At 37.7% G+C, this 24,934-nt stretch overlaps 1 protein-coding gene and 1 long non-coding RNA gene across 11 annotated transcripts in view; both read left to right on the forward strand.

The window, feature by feature from the left end:
• ncam1a (neural cell adhesion molecule 1a) overlaps nt 1-24,934 on the forward strand; it is a 272,704-nt gene that overhangs the window by 222,088 nt on the left and 25,682 nt on the right. For 3 of the 10 annotated variants that reach the window (XM_046038818.1, XM_046038822.1, XM_046038827.1), the window contains 6 exons: nt 590-715; nt 6,070-6,084; nt 7,740-7,787; nt 8,145-8,147; nt 14,380-14,504; nt 15,608-15,788. In XM_046038818.1, the coding sequence (XP_045894774.1) occupies nt 590-715; nt 6,070-6,084; nt 7,740-7,787; nt 8,145-8,147; nt 14,380-14,504; nt 15,608-15,788 (498 nt within the window). Of the gene's footprint in view, nt 1-589; nt 716-6,069; nt 6,085-6,593; nt 6,597-7,739; nt 7,788-8,144; nt 8,148-14,379; nt 14,505-15,607; nt 15,789-24,934 lie in introns of all 10 variants that reach the window. The other 7 variants (XM_046038819.1, XM_046038823.1, XM_046038821.1 and 4 more) reach the window with 4 other exon arrangements.
• Nucleotides 2,520-3,228, forward strand: LOC123962639. The gene is made up of 2 exons (XR_006823022.1): nt 2,520-2,660; nt 2,950-3,228. It is a non-coding gene; the product is annotated as an uncharacterized LOC123962639 (long non-coding RNA).

Consider the following 24,934-nt stretch of genomic DNA (forward strand, 5'->3'; position numbering starts at 1 on the left):
GTCATCAGTTTTTGTCTTAGTGACGTTTGGAATGAAAATAAGCTTTTGAATCTTATGCTGGTGGACCTGTTGGAGTCTTTCCTACCAAGAAAAAAAAATGACTGCATCTGTTTAAATGCCTAATAAGGCCTGTGTTTACTTATTTTTGGCAAAGTAGTACATAGTCGTTTTTCACAATATTTTACATGAATGACATTCTAGGTTTTTATGTAGCCTACACAGTTAACCGTAATAAGTATTATTTCACACTCATTTGCACACAAAGAGCAAATCTTGTTCCCTTATTCCTTGTTCGCCATGTCTTGGTTGGTTGATTTATTGATTTATGTCTGTAATTTCAACATGTAAAAAGGAAAAAAAACAACAAACATAAAATCCATATTTACCGGTACTCAAACTCCTCAGTGCGAACGCGAGTAGGAAGAAGTAAAACTGATGTACTCCCACATACAATACATCTACTAACAATAAGTCAACATAATTAATTAAGATACATAATATAATAAATCTAAACAAGAAAATTCATATACAAACATAACTATACATACATACATACATACATAGAATAACGCCACCTTTCTTCCAACAGACCTGACCAAGATCATCATTGCTGGCCTGAAGCCAGAGACCACCTATGAGGTCAAGATGTCTGCCATCAATGGTAAAGGCGAAGGCGAGAGCAGCCCAACCAGCACTTTCAAGACTCAGCCAGTCCGTAAGTACTGCCCTCACTGCTCTTGTCCCTACTCTCAGTAAGTTCTCCTCTGACCCCAATACTTTGAACCTAATGCTGTTGCTCACTCCACTGCCTACTCATGTCTAGCTGAGCCCAGACGCTTTCACCCCTACACTCCTCTCTTCTCACGCCAAGCCCCAGTGCAGTCCTTTCCCAGCCAGGCCATGATGAACAATAATTTATGATGTCAGTGTCACTTCACAACCCAAATTGGTCACAAGTGTTAACTATACAAAATATAACCTTTTTATCCTTCATCACTGAATAGCACCTCTTTCCTCATGACCGTCTGCAGTGTGTCATGCCGTGCCTACTTCCATTTCGCAAAGCCCTGCCTTTTTAGCCCACAACTCAGATGATTTAGTGAAAGCTTTCTGGAAAGTACTTGTGCATTCTTACGGCTGATTTATACTTCAGTGTGAAGAAGTGTCAGCTCTGTATTTATAGTTCAGTGACAGCGGGCATTGTTAATATAGCAGCCAGAGGTCAAGCCTTACTGAAGATTGTTTATATTTAGTGAAGGAAATGGCAACACATGATGAAATGTTTGAGGGAAAGGGAATTTTGGAAGAAAGTATGAGGTGAGTAAGAGTCACCTTATCAGAGTAAGGGAGATACATGAAGAATACATATTTGACAGGCAGATGACGGGAGTTTTGTCCATGTCGCATTTGCCCACTACCACGACACTCACACCAGTTTGCTTGATGTTCTGTAGCCACTTGCTGTCACCCTCCATTTAAGTTTTTCTTGGTGAATAATCCAGCATCAAATCAAAGCTGTGTTAAACATATGGGTTTGTCTGCAACCTTACAGCAAAGAGCAGGTGCGTAACGCCTGTCATAATCACTAATCAGAATGTCTAGGCTTGACATAAAATGCCTCAACTTTGTTTATTATTGTGCAATTATGTCAGATAATGCCTTCTCACTGAAGTATAAATTGTACCAATCATCTCTAAGATCCGATTTACATCATCACTAAGCTTTGTATATAATACCAAATAACTGCATTCATTAATTTTTCACATTGTATCAATGGAAAACATATGGAGGACTGATCCTGACAAATTCAGAAATAAATAAAGAAATAAATAAATGCTCAATAAATAAATAAGCATCTGATTAAATGCACAAAAAAATAAAGTAAATAAATAAATAAATGTAAGCAGTAATTAAATTATACAAGGAGACATAAATGTATATATCTATTTTAATTAGCTTCTTTATTTATTCACCTTTGTAATAATTACCTTATTTGCTTATTGTCCGTTATAATCTTCAACTTTATTTATGAATTACTTATTTTTTAAATGTATTTATTTATTTATGTGTGTGTTTTAATATTTTTGTCTGTTTTATTCTTCTGTTGCATTTTCTACCCTATTTATTTCCCCAATGGTATTTGTTTCTGCCTGTCCTTTTTACATTTCTCTATGCATTTCTGCCTCATTATGCAAATGAGGAGGGGCTGTGTCTCAAGGGGTGAACTTCTCTCCTATTGGTGGACCAGTCAGACGGGAGAGCTCTAGGCCTGCTCTACCTGCACACATCAACAAGCTTGCTCCTCACACAGTCAGATGGCATCCTTCAGTGCGCTGAGGAGGTGTTTAGAAACTCTATTTGAAGACAATACTACTAGCCATGTCTTCCTTCTTTTTCATGTGGATGCTCTGACCTACAGAGTTTTCATTTAGCAACTTATACGGACACAGAACTGCAGGAAAGTGAGCTGTTGTTTCTGAGAGCCACATCAGTTAGCCGCAGCTAAATCTGGAGTGCACTCCTATTCGAGTATTTACAGTAAATGCTCACACACGGAGCAGCTTGTTGCTCTGCTGTTATCAGCTGCTGTTTCAACAAAAACGCCATTGAGGGAATTCAACCGTGGTGTTGTGTCGGGAGATGCAGTGACTTAACCAGCGGTGAGTAAGAAATATTATGAATAATACATGTAATTTGTTAAGCTATGTGGAGAGTAAAAGTCTGCTAGCCGCTAGGCTAATTTATGTAGTGTTAATATCATATAGGCTAAAGCTCTTAAGCTAGTGGTGGTGACCATTAAGAAGAATTTTATGCTTCTGTTAAATGTGATTGCTATTAAGCCGTGTTTTATGTGTGGTAATGGAGTCAGTTTAAAGTTAACTTTATTGCACTTAACCAGTCAAAATGATTTAATGAAGGCTAGTTACTGTACTTCTGTGTCTTGCACAGAAAACACAGGAGGAGGCATGCGGAGAACATAACCAAATTCCTCAGAGGAAAAGAAGAAGGAGAGCAACAAAGAAAATAAGAATGGGAGAACAGCACACAACCTTACTGTGTGTTAGAGCATGGGAGAACAGTGGATACTTTTAATACAGCCCACATCCACATATTTCTGCGTAACTATAACAAGTGGAGAACATTCAAGATGTCAACTGTCTGCATAGTTTATTCATCTTGTGTAATGAATGAAAATAAATATGCCTCCTAGGCTCATCTCTACTTTTACATTACGACGTTACCAAACGATATTTAAGATTAGCTTGTTTGGATCCACCTTCATACACATATGTGACATTATTATACAACTTGAGAAAGGTGAGTTGTTTTCTGCTCCAGCCTGCCTAAAAGAAAACAATTTTGAGGATTAAATGGACTTTATTAGCTGCTGCAGTGCAGGATGAACTCAGAACAGACCCACTTCTCAACTTATTATTCTAAATCATGCAATGAAGAAGAAGAAATACATAATAAATCCTGGGACAAAATCTGTCCACAAATACTGTACAGCATGTAGTCTAATGAACAAGCCTTGTGTTATAGCTTACTTGGGCAGTGAAATGTTTCATTTTTAAATTCATGGGGTCATAGTTGTCCACAACTCAAATCAGAATTTAAGGAGAAATGTTTTATACCACCTCAAGAAGACTTCCTATCAGAAAGGTAGGAAGGTACTTCAGTGTACAACTGCAGTACTTAAATCTAAGTAAAGTCATTTCCCTGACATTTTTGTGTTATTTTGCTTTTAATAGACCCATGTAACAGGTTTTTATACTTCCTGTGAATATAATCCAATTAATCTTATTTTCATACTGTATATCCGTTGTGTAATTTGATAAATTATGTTGTATGTGGTGCTTGCATCGCGTACTATTAACACTTCATTGCCCTCTTCAGATAAGACTCTCAGACTGCAACATGTGTCTTTGCAAAGAGAGAAACAGACAGAAAAATGTCTCAAACTCTGCCTGTCAGCTGTCTCTGCTGAAAACTGAATTTACCATACAGAATTGAATACGAGTGCACTCCAGATTTAGCTGCAGCTAGCTGACCATGTGGTTCTCCCTTTACTGCAGTTCTGTGTCCATGCATGCAGCAAACTGAAAGCACTGTCTGTCAGAGCGTCCACATGAAAAGGGAAGGAAGACATGGCTGGTAGTATTGTCTTCAAATACGGTTGCTAAACACCTCAGCGCACTGAAGGAAGCCATCTGTGTGAGGAGCAAGCTTGTTGATGTGTGCAGGTAGAGCAGGCCTAGAGCTCGCCCGTCTGACTGATCCACCAATAGGAGAGAAGTTCACCCCTTGAGACACAGCCCCTCCTCATTTGCATAATGAGGCAGAAATGCATAGAGAAATGTAAAAAGGACAGGCAGAAACAAATACCATTGGGGAAATAAATAGGGTAGAAAATGCAATAGAAGAATAAAACAGACAAAAATATTAAAACACACACATAAAAAAAAAAAGAAGTAATTCATAAATAAAGTTGAAGATTATAACGGACAATAAACAAATAAGGTAATTATTACAAAGGTGAATAAATAAAGAAGCTAATTAAAATAGATATATACATTTATGTCTCCTTGTATAATTTAATTACTGCTTACATTTATTTACTTACTTTGTTTTTTTGTGCATTTAATCGGATGCTTATTTATTTATCGAGCATTTATTTATTTCTGTATTTATTTCTGAATTTGTCAGGATCAGTCCTCCATAAAAACAGTCTCACTTCCTAAAAAAACAATTAGTCTCATAATGGAACGTTATACAGTTCTTGCTCCTGTTGTTTGATGGCAGAAGTATGTTATTGGTTCTTGAACAGTTGTGAACCATCACTATATGTTATAAGGCATTCACACACCAATCGAGATTGAAATATGTCATCAACAAGGCAGCATAAGAAATCTTTCAACAGTCCACACAACGCAATGTCATAGTATCAAAAAGCTGATGACAAGATGAAAAACTTGAGTCTGAAGCATAATTCTGTTTTATCACAACTTGGATCTAATTTTCTTAGTTCCAATTATATTTTTTATTGCTATATTGCAATAACAACGTTGCTACAACAAAGTCATTAAACATGAGCAGTCCAGAAACAGGATCTGGATCATAATTTCATAGTTTGGTTTTGTTTTCTCATCATCTGACTGTGTTTCTTACTCTGTCTTAATTTACTTAATGGATTACATGTTGCTATAACTGATGACCCAAATTACTTAAATAAGACCCAAATGGTAACTGGGATTATCCTTTAATTTGTCTATCCACAGTGGAGATAGTTTACCCAAGGGTACAATTAGACAACAACAGACCTATTTCTCAGTCAGCATTTCAAGTCAGGGTCACGAATAAATCTTTGTTTTAGTTTTTCCCACCTTCTATTTCACACTTCATCTGTGCTTGTTCACTCCACGGCTTCTGTAGAAATGGCCCTCCTCAGCATCCTCCTTATTTTGCCCAATTTCTTAAAGTTGTGAGAGACTCTGTCCTACTTCAAGATTTTTCAGCAAAAAAACAGCGTCTGATGTATTTGTTTACATTAGTCGAACTAGGATCTATTTGAAATGTATAAACTTGAGGTAGAGCTCAAACATAACTGTGTATCAATTGCAGAAATTAAATGAAAACGGACACGGAGGAATCAGTTTTGATTGTATGTATGTTGTCATTTAGTGTGTTATATTACATCAGAGTAACATGGGGAGATTGTCATTCAGAAACCCAGTGTCCTTTTAAGAAAACATTGAATTACTACTACAACCAAAGTCACATCTAAGCATGAAGTTATTAAAAAGAATTTCTAATTTGGAGGGTAATACACTAACAGTATTATCAAAGTCAAGGTCAGCTGCAGAACAAAGAGAGAAGCAAGACTTGTTGTAGACAGAAAGTCCAATAATACACATTAGCAGTGTGACACCGGGTTACTGATGGGGCAGGACAGAGTTTCCTTCTTTCATTGTTCATATTTCTCATTGTATTGTCTTCATTCCCTCTTTTTGTTTTATTGTTTTCTCATCATGGTTTCTCATCTGTTCTGTTTTCCATTGGACTTCTCAGGGTATTCTTTCACAAGTAAGTTTTTATTCTCCCTGTCTTGTCTGCTTTATTTTCCTCTGTACTTGTTTCTGTCTTCACTGGATTGATTAGCTTTACTTTGACCATTCACTTCTATTAGAGTGCTGCTATAAAGATTAAAGAAACATGCAATAATGTGAATGTAACACTGTTGCTGATCATATGATGTCTTCCATGGAAAGAAATCATCACCCCAAAACCTTAAATCTTCTTTTTTTCTTCATCAGTACTCAGTCAGTTTCATTACCTGTTGCATTCATTTTCCTGGCTGCAGTCCTTTCCGTTACTCTAATGTGCATTCAGGTTTGTAGCAGTGTGATCAATTGAAATAACAGAATTACAGCCTGTAGCAAGTGAGTTACTTGTACCGTTGTCCTTAGCACTACCCTTGCTTCTTTAGTATTGCTTGCTCGTAACATCTTTCTTTTGGTGTCTCTCTAGTATAAAGTATATTGTGTTTGGGCACTGCAGCAGTTCAGCCAATTTGTTATATCAGGTGTTTGAAGAAGGTATACTGTTTACTGTTTTGTTGAGATACAATTGTATAATCATATGGTAATTAATGTGGAATTATAATATTTACTGGTAATAATGTTAAAATCTGGGCAACTTTGCTCATAAGTGGCCCCGTGTGGAAACATAAGGTTTAAATATTCAGGCCTTTAATTCCCAGAAATCTTTAGGATCCCTCTTTGTGCTCACATGTACTTTTATTTTGGTATAGGGTTGCCATTAGACTCAGAGGTCACAAGAATGCATTTAAAGAAAGTCTGTAAATAGCTTGCTAGGTTTGGGCGATCATCTCTATTTTGATATCGTCTGATCATGGCTACTTGAGATCACCGATTGGCGATCTGATCGCCAGGGGGCAGTTTTACGTTGCAGCAAGTCAGTGAAATGCCAACATGGAAGAAACAGGCTTATTAGCTTTAAGAGAAACCACCGGAAACACCTGTAAATGCACAGTACAGTGTTTCCCACATAATTACCGTAACTGTGACGACGTGATCATCCCTTCAATCGTCGATAAGCAATCCAATCGGCAATTGGAACAATCCTATAGCTTTCTAGTTTCTACTAGGTGCAGGTGTGGAAGAGCTGCAGCTTTGTTTGGGTGGAGCATATGTTTACTGCTGCTCAGGAAAAGGTTTTATGAATTCCTCTTAAAACCCCAATTCCTGACTGGTGTTTGTTTTCTGCATCACAGCTGTGGCCATTGGACAGTGGTCCACATATTCTGGATTCAAATATTGTGTTTACATCACCCTAGTATTCAAGAGTCTTTTCATCAGCTTGAATATTCACATTATGTTCAACATTACTTGGTTTAAGGAGAATAATAGTGTGTGTTATTCTTGAAAGTGAGTTAAGCGTCAGAACAGCGTTGGCTGGACTTTGTAGAAATCAGACAACCTAAAGTAATTGTTAGTTGCTGCTGTAAATGAAAATTGTCCATGTTGTTGCATCACAATGGTCCTCACAATGGAGGTGTTAACATATGCTGAAAAACAAGAGGAGTCAGCGTTCCACAGAAATGTTCCAGAGGAATTCTTTAACACCAAGACAGTATAAAAGCAAAACTGACCTTGCACTGAGTTGCTCTTGTTGAGGAGAACTCCAGCTCCTCTGACCATGTTTTCACCATCTTTCAGTTTCATCAGAGATACCACCCCCTATCGCTGCCACCAGTATGGCTCTTAGTGAGTATGCCAGTCGCACAGTGTGCAGTGTCTCTCTTCACCACTTACCTGCTTGGCTTTACAGTTAGTGTAGATGTTCATTTATTTCTGGTGTTGCTCATAAGAGAGCTCATACACCCTCTGTAGAGTATAGCCACAGCAAAATGAGTTTTGCAACATAATTGCTTTGCTAACAGCCTTGAATACGCATACGTAGATTATGATTTTACTAACATTTTGTCAAGGACATGAAGGTTGTCCTCACCGCCTGACGTTAGTGTTGTGTATGACATAATTAACACAGTGGGTCTCTTCATGAAGGTATAAATCACAGTGCATACTTAAGACTCCTCTGACTGTGGTGCAATACATTTAGAGAAGGTTATAGTAAGATCAGTGGCTACAGAATCATTCCTAAGTCCTATATTTAGAGATAGTAGATATCACATCAACATTTGACCATAAAATGTGTAATAGACTCATGTTCATGGCACACAACAGAGAGTAGACTCCACGCTAACAACTTGTGTTGTGCTTGTGTCATATAGACTTTACTGTAATTACCATTTTCTGTCTTCTATTTAAGTGAGTACCATTAATCTCAACATCAAGCATTGTGCGATGGCAAGAGTGTTTATAAACCTAACTGGTTAAGATATAGGCTATTCTCCTCAATTTTCTTTGTTGTACCTTGATGCAGGACTGTACATCTACTTCCTACTACCTACCAACTGAGCCTGTCTCTGCCTCTCTGCCAGCTACATTTTGTATTTCTTATGAGAACCACTCAAACCACTTCAAATTTTGTTGAGAGCCTGGTTTCTAATCATTGTGTCCATTCAGCTCAGACAGAGTATCAGATCATCTGACATTCATGACAGCTCGCACTAGTCTTGAAGATTTGTCTATGCAGACAGTAATGTAAAGAATACACTGAGCCAGGCCAGCATTGCCTGTTTAGAAATCTTACAGAACCATTCAGGTTATAACAGAATAGTGACTGGCACTGATCATTAACACTTGCAAGCCCCTGCTGATATTTTATCACGTGTGCAAAGAGCAAGTGAAATTCTAACTGCTTGCAACATTAAACAACTATATCTGAATGTGTATGGCTTTCATTTGAGGTTTACACAAAGCCTAAAGCAACATTTGAGGTAACAGTGTGCAGTGTGTAAACAAACATGATTTGTCTGTTTGGTTAAAGGTCACTGGAGTACTTGTTGTATGTCTAACGTTGCTTCTTTTAATTGAGTTCCTGATGTACTGTATTAGAATTGTATGTCCTTGCAGTGTTCCTAACCAAATCTTTCCCTTTGAACACACTTTTAATAACTTTGTCAAAAACATCATTGGCTTTAGTTCTTAATATATATGCTCCAGCAAATACTCTGTGTTTTATGCAAGTGCATCACTCATATGATGCAGACCTTATTTCTCCTGATGTTTCATGTGTTCACACTGTTGTCTGCTGTGTTGTGTATCATATTTAGTCGGCATGGTTTGTATTCTCAATGCTGCAGAGTTTCCTCTGTTCTTCTTCTTTTGACCCCAATATCTTATTTGTCCCAGGGAAACCAATTAGCAATTGTGGTGTTAGAGCTGACCATACTTCAAATTCAGATTGGACAGTAATGTTGCACTGTAAAATATTAGAATAAAATATATCAGAGGAAAAGCTGTTTATCTGGATGCATGAAGCAATTCTGGCTGTACAGTTTTGGTTGTATTCTACTGTAAATCTCCTTAGGATCAACATCGATTTGTTTGTTTAGTTATTTATTTGTTGATATTCTACATGCTTATATTCTACAACCAAAACAAAAAGTCTACAGCTGCTTCATATATTCAGCAACATTTTTTTATTTGTTATTCAAAAAATCAGTTTATCAATTTCTGTATTTCTCTTGGTTGTTTGTGTTCCTTTTGTGTCATTTTGTCTTTAACATTCTTGTTCATTTGTTTATTCTGTTGACATTCATTTCAACAATGTTTTGTATTCCCATGTGCCCCCTGCCCCCCCCCCCCCACTTCCCCTACCTTCCCCTACCTTCCCCTATATTTTCCTTTCAACCAATCATGTGCACATCATGTGACTTTGTCATGTGGCTCTTGCATGGTGCTGATGATGTCGTCTTCGCTGGCCAACAGAAGGTAATTTTTTGTTGTTTAGTTTGAAATCATTAGCTCAGCCATGATCATTCAGAAGGCATTTCTTAAATTCGATTCTAGGCAAGAGATTAAAACACTTTTATTTGGCCATTTTCATCCATCTTTAGACCTGCAAATATGTAGTAAACATTTAGTAAATGTGTACTATATTTATTTTCACTCAACAGTATTTATACCATCTCCATTTATCATTGAATTTCTCATCATTCTTGCCAACAAGAATCATTTTGCCCTTTTTTCAATGCAGTCATAAAGTAGCAATGCAAGACTATTCTCCTCTTAGTGCCTTGTTAAAGATCAATTCTAAACAGGTAATCTAATATGATAAAGTAAGAAATACACTCCAGGACCACATTCTTTTTACTGTGGTTATATGAACGAGCTTGATGTGATTGTTAACTATGACCACATTTGCTCGGCTTACATTAGACATACGTTTGTCTTTATCCAGATAAGATATCCAGATACAGATTACATGTTAATACCAGGTTGAAATTGTGTCATTGATTTAAGTCCTTCAAAGCTGGCTAAGTTATATCTGAAGTTGTTTTTTACAGCATGTCCAACATTATAACCATAACATTTTAATGTTGCCCATCTGTGATCTTATTTTCTCAGATGGTTGCTGCTTATCATAGTTGGACCATTAAAACAGTAATTTAAGTTTGATGGATTACTACATATTGTACTGGAAAGAAAACATGTATTCTTTGAAACACACCAAAATTATGTTATAGGTATAGTAAATTGCCAGGATGCAACTTATGATACAGATCTAATTGTAATTGGGCGCGCACATTTCATTCCATGTGTCTTTTTAAATCTCACTTTGCATTATTTCTCTCATTTTGGTTTACTTAGAAGCTAAGATTGTTAAGGTTTCACATGCTTCAATCAGCCGTAGTGCTGTGCCAACCAATCATGTGAGGGCTAATTTAAGCTTTTGACAAATTTTTCCTTTATTAAAAAAAACACAGTGTTTGAAGAAAACAAGCTTAATAATGAAGAACTGGATTAGCTTGATTAACAAAATCAGTTGGCATCATAATAGCCTAGTTAAGTAATTTACAAAGATCCGGGCACAGCAATGTTAGTAGTTAAATTTTAATGTAAGCACACTGAGATTTAAAAAGCACACACGTCTTTTAATTTGTGATTCCCCGGTGTGCCTTTTCTTGTAGTTCTTGTTTTTATAAAGAAAATGATTAGAAATTATATGTTGGTTTTGACAGCCCTGCTTTTATATTTTAACCTCTAAATTGTGTCAGAATTGATTTCCAGGTAGCATTACAAATCTTTAAAAAATCACAGATTTGACTTGAAAGCAGCATATCTTTTGTTTCATAAAAAATTTACCTTTTGTTACCTACCAATGTGCTTTGAATCACATTTAAACATCACTGGAGCACCCTCACAAAGTGCCACTGACTACAATCTGCATCGCACGTACACAGTCCTCATTCTCACCAACAGAGCTAACTTTTCTCATTTTTCTCCAAATTATCTACTGTAGCTGACCGTGTTTCACTGATTGGACTATTGCATTACTGCAGCATGCAAGTTCTGTTTCTTGTTGCATCCTCCTTCTTCTTGTTCTGCTGTTTTCATAAGGAAATGTCGGTCCTGTCTGCATGTGGTTGTGTCTTTGGTGTCATGTCATTTACTGAATGCAACAATACTGATAAATGTTCCACACTTTAATGTTATGAGAGAAGATTTGGGTTGGCGCAAACTCTGAAATGCAAAAACATTATTTTTATGTTAAGATTTAAAGCGTGATGAATTATATTGATAATAGTGATTTGTAAAGGCTAATCATTAGTGTCACATTCTTTCTCCACAATAATTAATATTGACACAAATATCACTGTTACATGATATTCAGCATTAAACATTTTATCACATGGGACTATGAACCCACGCATAGTTGACGTTAAACTAAATTTCGGAATTTCTGTATCCAACCACATGTTTTCATTAACTCTTGTTCAATTCTATCCACCTATCTCTCAATCTAAGCCGGAAGATGAGGGAGGATGTTGCATTAGGTCGGGCTACATGTGGAACCACGCCTCCTACATGTGTGTCAGTGTGAGGTCACTGGTTGTGCTCCACATGTTTCCCCTCCGAATGTGTAGCAGCACCCAAAATTTCCAGCCTGCATGGAGAAGCTTCTCATTCTAACCACCCCTTTCTCTGTTTTAGCCTCAGAAAAAATTACCTAACCCAGAATGATGCTCGTGAATAACAATGCTGAATGTACCAATGTCTACCCGCCACCATGTTACTGCTGCTGTTAACTGACTAACCCTGTCTGATTCACTTCCAGCATTTGTCATGCTCACTCCAGTCTAGTGGAATTTAGTTTTCAGGCAGTGCGCTCAGATGATGACATACGATCAAAAAAAGTGCCTTCATGCATATTCATTTAATAACTACAACTACTAACACTGATGTTTGAAATGTTAAATATTGCTCCGGAAACAGGATAGTCTTCTGTGTGCATTTGAAATGTATGCCAATGTTTTTCCTTATCCCTTACATACATAATAACATGCCAACAAAGTCATATATTCAAATCTGCATCATGTCTTAGATTATATAAAATATAGTGAGAGTTTTTCTGCTGTTATTATCAGATTGTTAGCACAGGGCAAAAGCTGTAACATCAGGAGGTAGTCATTTAATAACATAATAACAAGGCTAACTGTGTGTTACCAGAATGTACCTAATTAATGAGTTTAAGTTATTAGTCTCCTCCCTTACAGCCCTTACAGTGGTATGAGAGTAAAAGCCAAGATCACCAAACATGCACACAATATACCTCAACCTTCCCTCCCAAAAGACTATGTATATATTATTAAAAGTAATAGAGTAACATGTCCATTGAAGGCCTGCAGGCTCATTATCCAGACCCAGCAGTCATTACTCCGAAGGGCAAAGCAGATAATGAGGAGCCTAAAGGAGAACAACACCTCAGCTGCTAGTCATTTCAGGCTGCCATCACAGGGATATTTCACCCAAAATCTATTTTTGATAATCAAATTCTCCCTCACTGTAGACTTGAAAAGTGAGTTCCCATTGGTTCCAACAAGTCCTCCTAACTCAACTACAAAATAAACTGTATTTTCCTTTACAAAATACAAGTTTTCTGATTTTATACCCTTATGTGCAGGATAACTTTGTCAGTCCCTTCCAAAACTGTTACAAATCACCATTACAAAAATGATTGATTTGACAGTTTCCTGACCTTCCACTTCTATGGTTGTATGGTGCATCTTGGGGGGATGAGTCTTGCACTGAAAGTGCTCCTGTGTTTGAGCAGCACGTTGTGGAGTGGGTAGGAGACATAGTCCAAGATGACATGTAGTTTAGACAGAATCCTCCTCTCTGACACCACCATCCAGCTCCACCCCCACAACGTCACTGGTCTTGCAGTTCGGTTTGTTGAGTTTGTTAGCGTCCACTACCCTCAACCTGCTGCCCCAGCATGCAACAGCAAACAGGATAGCACTGGCCACCACAGACTCATAAAACATCCTCAGCATTGTCCGGCAGATGTTGAAGGACCTCAGCCTCCTTAGAAAATAGAGACTGCTTTGGCACTTCCTGTAGAGGGCTTGGGTGTTCTTGGCCCAGTTGAGTTTATTGTCAATAAGGGAAAGATTGTTGTCATGGTTAAGTTAAGTCATTGTTGGTAAGAAACATGAAACAAACAGCGTTCTCCTGTGTCTCTGACAGTTTGTGACCAATTCACATCAATCCCAACCTCCTCCTTAAGAGGTTTTGAGGCAATGCAACAATGTCACACTTTTTCCACCTTTGCTTCTGAAAGACAAAACAAAGGAAAGTAGAACATAAATCATATTTAAGCATTAGAATGTGACTGATTCAGCTTTTTGTTTCTTTTTTGTGAGGACTGTCTTGTTGGTTCCAATGGATTTCCCTAGTCAAATGTTTTCACGACAGGTATCAAAATGTCCATAGAACCTTGTTGTACACGCACTTTTAAAGTCTGCAGGTGGTGAAAGCTTGATAATCAAATAAATGGTGGAGTATCACACTAACCAAACTTAATGTAGATTGTTTATTTTTTTAACTAAACTACTGAGATGAGAACATTGACAATGGTTGACAATTGGGTTCAATGTTCCATGCTAACCCTTTATCATACACTAATGGTAGATCAGGCTTAAAATATTTTTCATATGATACCATAACTAAACCTAATGTAATCCTAACTCTAACCCTATTTATTTTTGGAGAAACCCATCTTAAAACAGTATTGATTAACTGGCAATCAATGTAAGTTTTAGCTTAGTTGACCTTGAAGACACAAGCACACTTGAACACAGTAGGAAGGTTAGAAGCACAGTAGGTAACTTGTGTTTAGAGGCTAAGGATGTCAACTAATTATAATCCTTTGGTTTGTCCTGTGTAGGGGAACCCAGTGCCCCCAGACTAGAAGTCAACGTCCAAAACAGGGGCAATATTTTTAAGGTCAACTGGATCAAGCAGGACGATGGCGGTTCCCCCATTAAACATTACCTGATCAGATACAAGGCTGTGAGTATACTGGGCAAGGAGGTTACTTGGTACAATTTTTGCTGTTTTGCATTTATTTTCTTAAATTTTTGCAATGGTTTCAAAAGAATTGGTCAGGAACAGTGCTTGGAAGCAGGAACCCGTAGCCTTTTTCAGAAAATACACCTGACAACTCTCAAGTACATTAATTAAGGAAACTTTTTCATGTAGTTAAATTTTTCTTACACTAAAATAGTGACAAACCTTTACTTCTAACAATATAATCATTGAGGTGAGTGTTTATTTTTTCTTCTACCAATTTAGAATGAAGAATTTTCAGTGGGGAAGTTGTCAACAGAAAGGGACAGTGTAGGCAGACTACCCAGTAAACCTACCCAGTGAGCCCTCACTGGCTTCCAGTCACTGGCAACTGTGTTTGGTTAAACAGCAAGCCACAAAGGACCACTGCTAGGGATTGAGCCTAGTTTTGGTGGGCGGAATGGAGGGTGCCCTTTGTGCTAATAAACCTCTCTAATGTACAGAGATAAAATAGAGGCTGATGTTCTCACCAAACTCTTAGTGAAACAGCAAATACACTTTCCCAAAAGTAGACCTGAGAAACCTAATTTCCTTTTAAATCATCTTCTCAGGCAACAGTTGGCATCAGGGACGTAGGGCTCTTGTGAGGTGGGCCCACAAAAATACCAGATTGAATAGCCAGTTTGTGGGGAGGTGCCCATAGAGAATGCCTATGTACAGGGTCCTGAATTTTGTGCAGCCCCCCTGCTTGGATATCTTGGTTGTGTTTTTCCCCCAAGAAGCTTCACCAATTCAGATTTTAGCAAATGATTTTATAGTTAAACTGAACTGAACCATCTTTAGCCTGATACATAAAATTATTCAACAACTCACATTTATCTTCCAAATGAATTATTTTACACTTGGACTTGAATTGAATTAAATTCTTGGAACTGTTTAGTTTGTGAAGTTATTAAAAAATGCACTCCTTTTATCTTGTAAACAGTGACCAGCTTGAAAATGGGATCATTCTCAAATGATCTAAAATGACCCTTTCCTATAGGGTGAATACAATCTTACTTGGTTTACCAGTTCTGAGTTTTGTTCCTTCTACATTCATTTCTCAGAAACACGTATCTGACTGGAAACCAGAGATCCGCCTTCCCCATGGCAGTGAGTATGTGGTGCTAAGCGGCCTGGACTGGAATACAGAGTATGAGGTTCACGTAGTGGCAGAGAATCAGCGGGGCAAGTCGGAGCCTGGCATCCTCTCCTTCAGAACAGCTACAGAGCCCACTACCATCCCAGGTACTATTCCTATCATCCTACCCCGAGCATCCACACACACCAGCCACAGTGCACAAAGGCTTCCACCGTGACCGATAAATGCTCTATTACTTGGCTACTTAACTATTACCAGGTTGCTGGCTGTAGAGTCTGACATGAATCATCTGTCTCTGTCTGTTGCATAGGAGAAGTATATATTTTCTTTACAGTTCTTATTAGTGCCTTAACAAGGTGGAAATGTATCATGCCATCCGTACTGAAGTGAAACTCAAGGACTATATTATTTGCTGAAAGCAATAAAACATTGCAATACTGTGGCCTATACAGCAGATTTGAAAAAACAGCATAGTTTTACAAAACTATGAACTGAGCACAAACTCTGAAATACATACAAGGTGCTGTAAAATATATTCTTCCACCTTGAAAGGATTTTGTTACAGCAATACGAATTGGATGCAATGTTGTTATAACATGAAAAGTTTAACTGATTAAATTTAGAAAAATTAACCTCTTGTTTAAGATTTACATTAGATTAAGTTTAGGTTCAGGGAACTACACTAAACCATTGGGAATGGCTAGTTTTTAAATGCAAACTAATTATAATAGATGCATTATGGCCAATGAGCAGAGTGAGGTGTTATTTCAAATTAATATGTTGGCACGACAGTTGTGTTCCTTATAGGCCTGTAGGATTGAACAACAATAGTTTACAGTTACATGGTTTCTCTGCAGTATTGGTTTCATGTCAGTCAAAATGTACATGTTGTGACTTGAAGCTGGGTCGTCCATAGTTTTATTTCCTTTTACCCCTGGCCTTTACTCTCCTCCTTTCTACTGTAAATGCCAAACTTCTGCTTGTTTCCAGTTATGTCTCCTCCACCTAATCCTTTCCTCTTGGTGAAGTACATCTCTCATGCACGGAGCACCTTATTTGCATTTTAAAACATTGTGCTCACTTCATAAAATTTCAGAGGCCAGGCTGCGAAAAGATCAACAATTACTGTTGAATCCATATGAGGAGCAGAGGCGTATTCAGTTTCTATTTTATTTTTCTCTTCCTTGATGCTCTGCTGCTGCAGATAAAACTCAGCATCATGGTACTTTGCTCTCCTGGTCTTCAGTAGCTCCTATAAGGCAACTGTTACTGCTCAAGCTCAGTGAGCAATAAAGTCGGACCAGATATCGGTCAGACCCAGAGCCTTTTGTCCAGTTAATACCAAATACTGCTCTACACAGGTGGTCACGGTCGGCCTTTGCTCTGTTGTTGTGTTGTGTGTAAGGTGCACATTTTAACTTGGGCTGCCTCCCCATTGCACTTTACCTGAGCAATAACATTGGTAAAACCTCTCATCCAACTATCTATGTTTTATCTTCTGTTGAAAAATAACTTTTCTGTCTCCCTGCATCATCTTATCTATCTTTCATCCTCACCTTCATTTTAAGGGTTTAGTTGCCTTTCCTTTATTTCTCAACACAAAAGAGATGCAAAATATTATATTTTATAATAATAATAATTAAAAGTAATATTCTAGATACAATAGATTATTGTTATTTTAGAGTATCAACATGTTAGAACACACAGAGGACATTTCTGAAGGTGATGGACAAAAAAAAATCATAAATATGTATGTTTCCAGCACACCGGTGCCTTTTGTGAAGAAAGAAAAAAGTTACAATTACAGTAACACAAAGAAAAACCTGGTAAAAATTAAAATATATTCTTGATGCCCCTAAATCTTTAAGCTAATCAACAGCTGAAAATGGTCCAAAACAAATGGACTGTTTATTTCTGTTTGAATAATGTTAGCTGAACACTACATTGCCTTTCTGTTTTAGAAAATATGTGAACAATAAGAAAAATCTAAATTACCACCAGCCGTATCCTTTATAAAATGGTATAATTATTGGGCATGGTTGATATGTGTTTTTCCCCCTTCTGCCAGTGTCGGTAGACCAATTACTAGGTAAATATCCCTCACTTGCCACCAGTGAATATGCGGGGATAGGCAAAACCTTTTTCCTGGAAAAAACATACATATGTTGCACACTTGGACACAAAAGGGACTTCCAGGCGTGCATAAGTTTATAATAACTCCTTTACTTTCGTATTCTGTAAATATAGAAACACAAGCACGTCAGCAGAACGTTGTCTCTATGTACAGCAGGCTGTTCACGTCTACTGACTGACGTTATCAACATTCATATTCCCTCTTTAACTCGCATCACATAAAATGTCCACAGTCACAAACACACACTGAGAATGTTGTGCACACACACACCAAATATTTTGCAGGCTACAGGTAGCTAAATTACTGTTGTCCTCATTAGCATACTTGGTGTTGTAGGCTATTCGTTAACACAACATGCCATCTCATTTAACTAGCAAAACTACGATATACATCTCATGTCCGCATTACCGACAATCCGTTATCGTCTTACACATTCATTATGCGTCTGAGTAACCACATTTTACCTCTTTTCATCACTTTTGCTCACCTGCAAATATAGAAACACAAGCACATCATCAGAACGTTGTCTCTACGTACAGCAGGCTGTTTACGTCTACTGTGCCCTCCTGTCTAACCCGAAGGACCCCACACGCTGCCCAAAGTGCCTGTGTGAGCCTTACACATTATACCCATAAACTGACCTACTAAAATATTACAGTTGTTATTGTACAATAGCATATACAGTACATCAGATTACTAAAGCAAAATCGAAACAATTAAAATACTACATTAGAATGGGGGGTGCCCACTGTTATGTGTCCATCAACATGCCCAACAGAGTCCATTAACAAGGCCAACATTACTGTGGGTCCCACACATACTTAAAATACATTCCCCAAACCCCTTAAATCAAAATACGTCCATCCTCTTTACTGGTCACTGTAGTTCACAGTTAAGTTTCAGAACATTTAAAAGCAACAATCTCTTTAAATGGGCTATATGTAAATATTTCACTGAAATTTAGTAATTATAATAAAAATTTTCATTACCTTATTGTCAGTGGGCTCAAAACTCACTTAGAAATGAAGCACACGCCTGTTTTCTCTGTTGCTTGCATCATCCACTATTCTGGTATAAATGTGAGGACACCGGGTCAGATTCAGCCCTGTGCACGCTCCCGTTCCTCTCTCTGACTTACAGCAACAACACCGCAGCTAACGACATGCAGTCCACTAACACCATAAAAAAACTGACTCCAACATAACGTAAGGATAAAAACAACAATAAAGGTTTATGTGAAGAAGCCTGTCAGACCAAACGAGATTGAGATGATGTCGGGTTAAAACAGTCACACCAGAAAGTCACGTTAGCGCGCCGACTAACGACGAGCAATTGCTAATGTTATCCGATGCAAAGTTGTATCGCTTTTCACATTACTTCACCAGCTAACACGACCCATTACTATACTTTGTACCACCGCCATCCTGTCAAAGTGTTGATTTTTGCTTGCAAGAATGGATGTAACTGTACAAAGCAAATGTGGATCTATTTGTTTACTAGCCTAACTCATAGTGATACAGGGAAGAGGCAGACAGCTATCGTGTTCACGGATCCACAGCTGTTTGCTTCCCAACGTTCAATTTAGATTTATTGGGGTTTTACTGATTCTTAGGTACACAGCTTCTCCACCTCTCAGTCGCTGTAGCTAATGCGGCCCACATAATATAAAACACTGCAACAAAACGTCACAACAACCCAGAGGAAGAGCCATGCACTAACACTACAGTAAAGTTACTTACTGGGTTCTTATTATTATAAAGTGTGACCCAATCTCGTTATAATATTCAGTCCAGCTCACTACCCGTTTTGTTATCATCCAATACATTTAGCTGTGCTGACATTGCTGAGCCTCCGGTGAAAGATACACAGGAAAGCAGCAGGCGAGCTAACGCTGTAGCACGTCGGCTAAATGCAGTAAATGTAACGTTATCATGTAACCAGCATGGATTAGTTCAACCTGCAGCTGATAAAACTGTAACGTTACAGTGGGAGTTTACCTGAGTTTCCAGCTCTGTCTGTTCTCCCTGCCTGTCTATAGCCACTGACAATATGCGGCTCGCTGGACTGAATGAAAGGTATGGAGCCGGTGTTGAGCTGCCTCTGAGCCGGGAACATGGAAGTAACAGAGGCTGAACATGTCTGGAGAAAAGCCACAGCCCGTATGCTGGTGTTTCTGTGTTTATTGTGGGATTTCTGTATGAAAGTGGTTGTGTTTCGGATTATGCCCGCTCATGAGTTCAAGCGAGCACACGTAGGAGCACCCTCCTTGTTGCAATCTTAGAACCGCACCGCTAGTGGCCGCTGGAAACTACATAATGCCTCTTTAAATACTTAGTATGAAAAAACATATAACAAGACCCTATAACATTAAACTAAGACATCACCATTTCAGCTTTTGAAGTTGAACATGTCACAATTGGCCAAAACAATGAAGTCATAGCTAATAGACAGATTTACTGGGGTGAAAAAAAATCTTATTGAGTTCCTTTTTTACTTTATATTTTACTACCCTGTCCCTGTGTTACTTATTATCTATTGATCTTTTTTTCTTTTGCCCTCCCATTATTCATAATACAAACTCTTCCATAGGCTCTCTTATCTTTTGTCCGGATTCTCGCTTATTTTCCTCTATCTTTTCAGCCTCTATCTTTCTCTTCCACTGCCAGGTTTAGTGGGTCTTACAGTTCATGGTCCATGACTGAACTGAATGTACAGTGTATGGCCGAGTTAGGTGGGGATGCAGCCCTTACAGTGCATGGTGCCACTTCCAACTGGATTAATTTTGTCTGTCCTTTACTGGAAACTAAAAGGCAGTGCCTGCCAGCGCATGGCACGTAAAGAAACCAGTTATTTTCTTTTTCATGCGCTTGCTGGGCAGCAGCCATATAGCAGTGGGAGGTTTGGATCACTTATAATACTACCAGAGCAGACGTTCACATGGTCTTCAACCAAGTCAGTCCCCCTTTCATTCCCATAATTACCTTTATTACATGTTTTGTTTCGGGATGTTTAGTGTTATTTCCAAGTTGCTGCTATTTTTTATTTTATTTATTTCAAGGCGCATGGGAAATTACTGAGGTTTATTTTTAGCTACAGCATCTGTATTTCATTTTTGGTAGTTTTCACAGCTGTTCTTGGTAATGTTGGCTTAAAACAGCTGCTCTTTTTAAAATATATACTGGCTATATGCACTTAATTGGCACTGTGACGCAAATTGTGAATGCAGGGTTGATCCAAAGTTAAGTTTCAAGCTGTTTAATTTTGTTCTTGTTTTTTTCAAACACAAGCAGTCACACACATAAAATGCCACAAACATAATGACATAAGTGATTTGAATGTATTTTAGAATGAAGGATCTCTCAAGACATCTCAGTGTTAAACTACCTTCGTCTTTGGAAAGAAAGATCTGTTGAATATGTTGTGCCAAAAACTTTTATATAATTTGGCTTGTTTAATTGTTTCTGTTCTCAGCAGTTACAGCTTGGCAGCATTTGCATGCCGCAGACTCACAGAAGGCAAAATGCTGCCTAGCTGTGGTGAGATGAAACATCATCAGAGTTCTCATGCCAAAAAGCCTTGCTAAAATATAAATACTCATTGTAAATTTGCTAATACAGACACAAAAGTGGCAGGTGTTGACAACTGATCCATCCAAATCTCCCCAGCTAAGGTTTACATTGGATTACAAAAAAAGAGCTATTAACCTTTGCAGTTTTGATAACATGAGATCACCCATTCATCCATGTCACAGACTTGACCTTCATAGTCAGCTTGTTTTGGTTGTGTGGTTTTGCATGGGCCATTCTCCCTGCCATTGACCAGTGGTGTAATGGTAGTTGAAGAAGTGGCTCTACTGTGAATACTGCCCTGCCCTGCCCCCTCCTTTCGGCCTTAGTGCTTGTAGTGCTGAAGAATTGTGTCTGTCAAAATAACATTTTCTTTTTTATTCAACACAAAGAAGCTGACACAGTTGTATAACAAAACTCTGTTTTTGTTTGACCCGATGATTGCTGCTCTTTTGTTACACCCGTAATATGTATAGCTTTTAGCAGATTACTGGCTTTTCCATTATTGTCTCCTGGAAATGTAATTTATATTCTACCAAATTGCAACAGCAAATATCTTTTGAAGGAAACATAATGCAGTCTGGATTACAGTTTTATCAGCATAATGAGGCAACATTTCTAATAAATGTATCTGCAAAGTTTCAAAATCTAAACCGTAACTAAATAAATAGGTGTGTATTCGCTGTTACAATTTTGCAAAGCAATCCATTAATCAAAATAAAATCCAAATGTCATAATTACAAGATTTTTGTAGGATGCCGCTGCTTTTGCAAAGCAAGTCAGTAGCTGATGTTGCAGCAGCAAACCAATCCAACATTACTACTTTAAAGGCTTAGAAGGGAGTTTCTGATGAGATATTAAAATTACCTGGGATTTTAATTTGTCCAATTTGTTTAATTTGTTGAATTAATGAGGCTTTTGGATCAGGTTTACGCATCAGTGGCAAGCAAGCATATACTTGCATTGAAATTACATTACACCACTGGCCATTTTGAATGAGAGATAATAACCTGGCTCTTGTGGATGTTTTCTCACATCCAGGTTGTCATCTGTCTTATCCTAAATTCTGCAACTGATCCTCAACATGACTCTGCTACTGAAACTTAAAGCAGAGAGGTTGGACTGTAGTGTGTTTGAAATGTCTTCCTTTCTGTTGTCATTCCCCATAACCTTCATTTCTGCAGCCTTCCACCCATGCCTGCCATGAATCATGTGTCATTTGCCGTGCTACTAACATGCTATGACTTCTTTTTACTTTGATCCTCTAACTTAGACTTCCTTTTTCCCCCTCAATTCAGTCTCTAATAACCTTTCGGACTTGTATTTCTGTATTTCTGACCTTATTTTTCTATCTCTCTCCCTCTTTTCCCTCTTTCTCTCCTGCTTCCCTTTTCTCCGTGTCCTCTTCCCGTCTTCATGTGTGATCTTCTTGGGCACCTATGGACCATGACATTGTCATACACACAAATTTCTTTCTGTTTTTTGCTTTTATTGTGTATTTTTTTCTTGTCACACTTGCTATGATTATCACTCAAAAAAACTCTGATGTGAATATTAAAATATATGTTTGTCATCTATGCTTGGTCAATAACCTCAGCTACCCTTGGTTGCCGATGTGTGACATACAGTCTTGCAGCTCTTCTGCTGTCCATGCTGACTGTGCGCTGGCTCTCATAAACTGATTTCGTTAAAGGAGAAAGAGGACAGTCTGAGCCTTTGAAATCTCTGGGCCCAGACTCCTTTGCTTTCTATGCCTTTTGACCCTATGTGCAGCCACACACAAGATAAAAAAAAAAGATGAAGAGTCAGGACATTGGTTTCATGACGTTATTACAGGGTGCTCAGTACTTGCATCATTCTCAATTTTTTGGGATTTAGATTCTGTTAATATTTTGTTTTCATCTGTTTTCATGTTGTATATGAATACATTCAGAAAGGGAAAATTTTAGAGGATTTTGTCAATGTTAGACGTGGTTGCTCTGTTGGGAGACAAAGTGTTGCCACTTTGTTTTAGCTGCAATTAATAACACATTCATAATGCCTTAATGTGATCTTATGAGGGGTGATACATAGAATAATTATCTTAGACTGTCTAATTAGATGTCTACAATGTGCTAACCAGAAATGGCAATTGTAAAGAGACTTTTATTTTGGAATTTATTGCCTATTAAACAGACACATCATTCAACTGTTATGTCACAAATGACATAAAAGCATGAACACTGCATGAAAGCTGACACAAGGCATGATCCAGTATTCATGAATGTGCTATGCAGCTGCTTTGAAGCTCCCTAGTCAAGCATTATGAATGTGTTAACCAGGTGAAGAGTACAAATGCTGTGCCTAATTTCTGTTTTTTGGATACAAGCTTGAAATGTCCTGCCGTACAAAACAAGGAAAGATCACATTTGCAGTTCATTTAATATTGGTTGTGGTCAAAGTTTTCATTTCCAAGACACTTTTCAACATTATAGTATTCTCACTTTAAAACACATTATTATGTAAACACCTTGTCATGACAGGACAGAGGGTTGTGCAGAAAAATATGTTTTGGGACAAAATGTACATAATCTTCTCAATCAGACCATCGAGAAATTCAAAAAATCTGCTTTTGACGGTTCATGTCCTCTTTTTACCTGAAAGCAGAGAAATGTCTAAAAAGCATTAATGCAACAGCTGGTAAACACTAAAACATTTAATTTTCAATAATGTGATAATATTATATTCTCTGAAACATTTTTGTAAGTACATGTCAGTGTATTTCCATGTAACCATTGTAGGGTTGAAATAAAATGTGTTTCTTTTTCTTTCATGAAAGTAATGGCTTACTGAAGCTTTAGCGACTAAACATACTAAGATGTATGACACAGTGCTTGTACTGACTGTTCAAGGACTGGATTGTGAAGCTGATTTTAGCCCTTTTTTCACCCTGGAGCTCTAACAAAATGTCTGTATTCTGCATTCAGTGTTGCATTACACCACACACGACTGTTAAACTCAGATGTTGAAAGATTAGAAGCCTGGCTATAGCCTAATTGAAGAATATACAATATGCATTTAGAACAAAAACTGAACAAATGGTAAACAGTATTGTATAGAGTCTTTGCAATTATACATGATACATTTTTGTGAAACTAAAACTACAAACTCTAATTCTTCCTCAGTTACTCAATTTATTTTGCATTGAGGTTTCTTCTCACATGGTTTCTGTCCACATCCAAGACACAACAATGCTTGGTAACAGTTTCTATGAAGGTCATCGTTATAATGACTTATGCATATATTTATAACACGATATAAAGCGTACATAAGACATTATAACAGTTATAATCACTTACAAACATGCATTAGGCGCTATAGCGAAGTTCATAACGTATTATGACCTTTTGATTTAATGTTTTATAACTAATAATAATACCAGTTTATGTCAATGTGCGGCAAGAATCTCCGACCATGTTCCATAACACATTATAACCATTGACTCTGCCTCGTTATGAATACACTTTGGTCACCATTTAGAATTAGTGATATAAAATGGAATAATAGCTTATAGTCATGTTTAAAGTTATATAGGATGTCTTTGTTTGCTTTA

This window comes from Micropterus dolomieu, linkage group LG23, assembly GCF_021292245.1.
Source record: "Micropterus dolomieu isolate WLL.071019.BEF.003 ecotype Adirondacks linkage group LG23, ASM2129224v1, whole genome shotgun sequence".
Taxonomy (NCBI): domain Eukaryota; kingdom Metazoa; phylum Chordata; class Actinopteri; order Centrarchiformes; family Centrarchidae; genus Micropterus; species Micropterus dolomieu.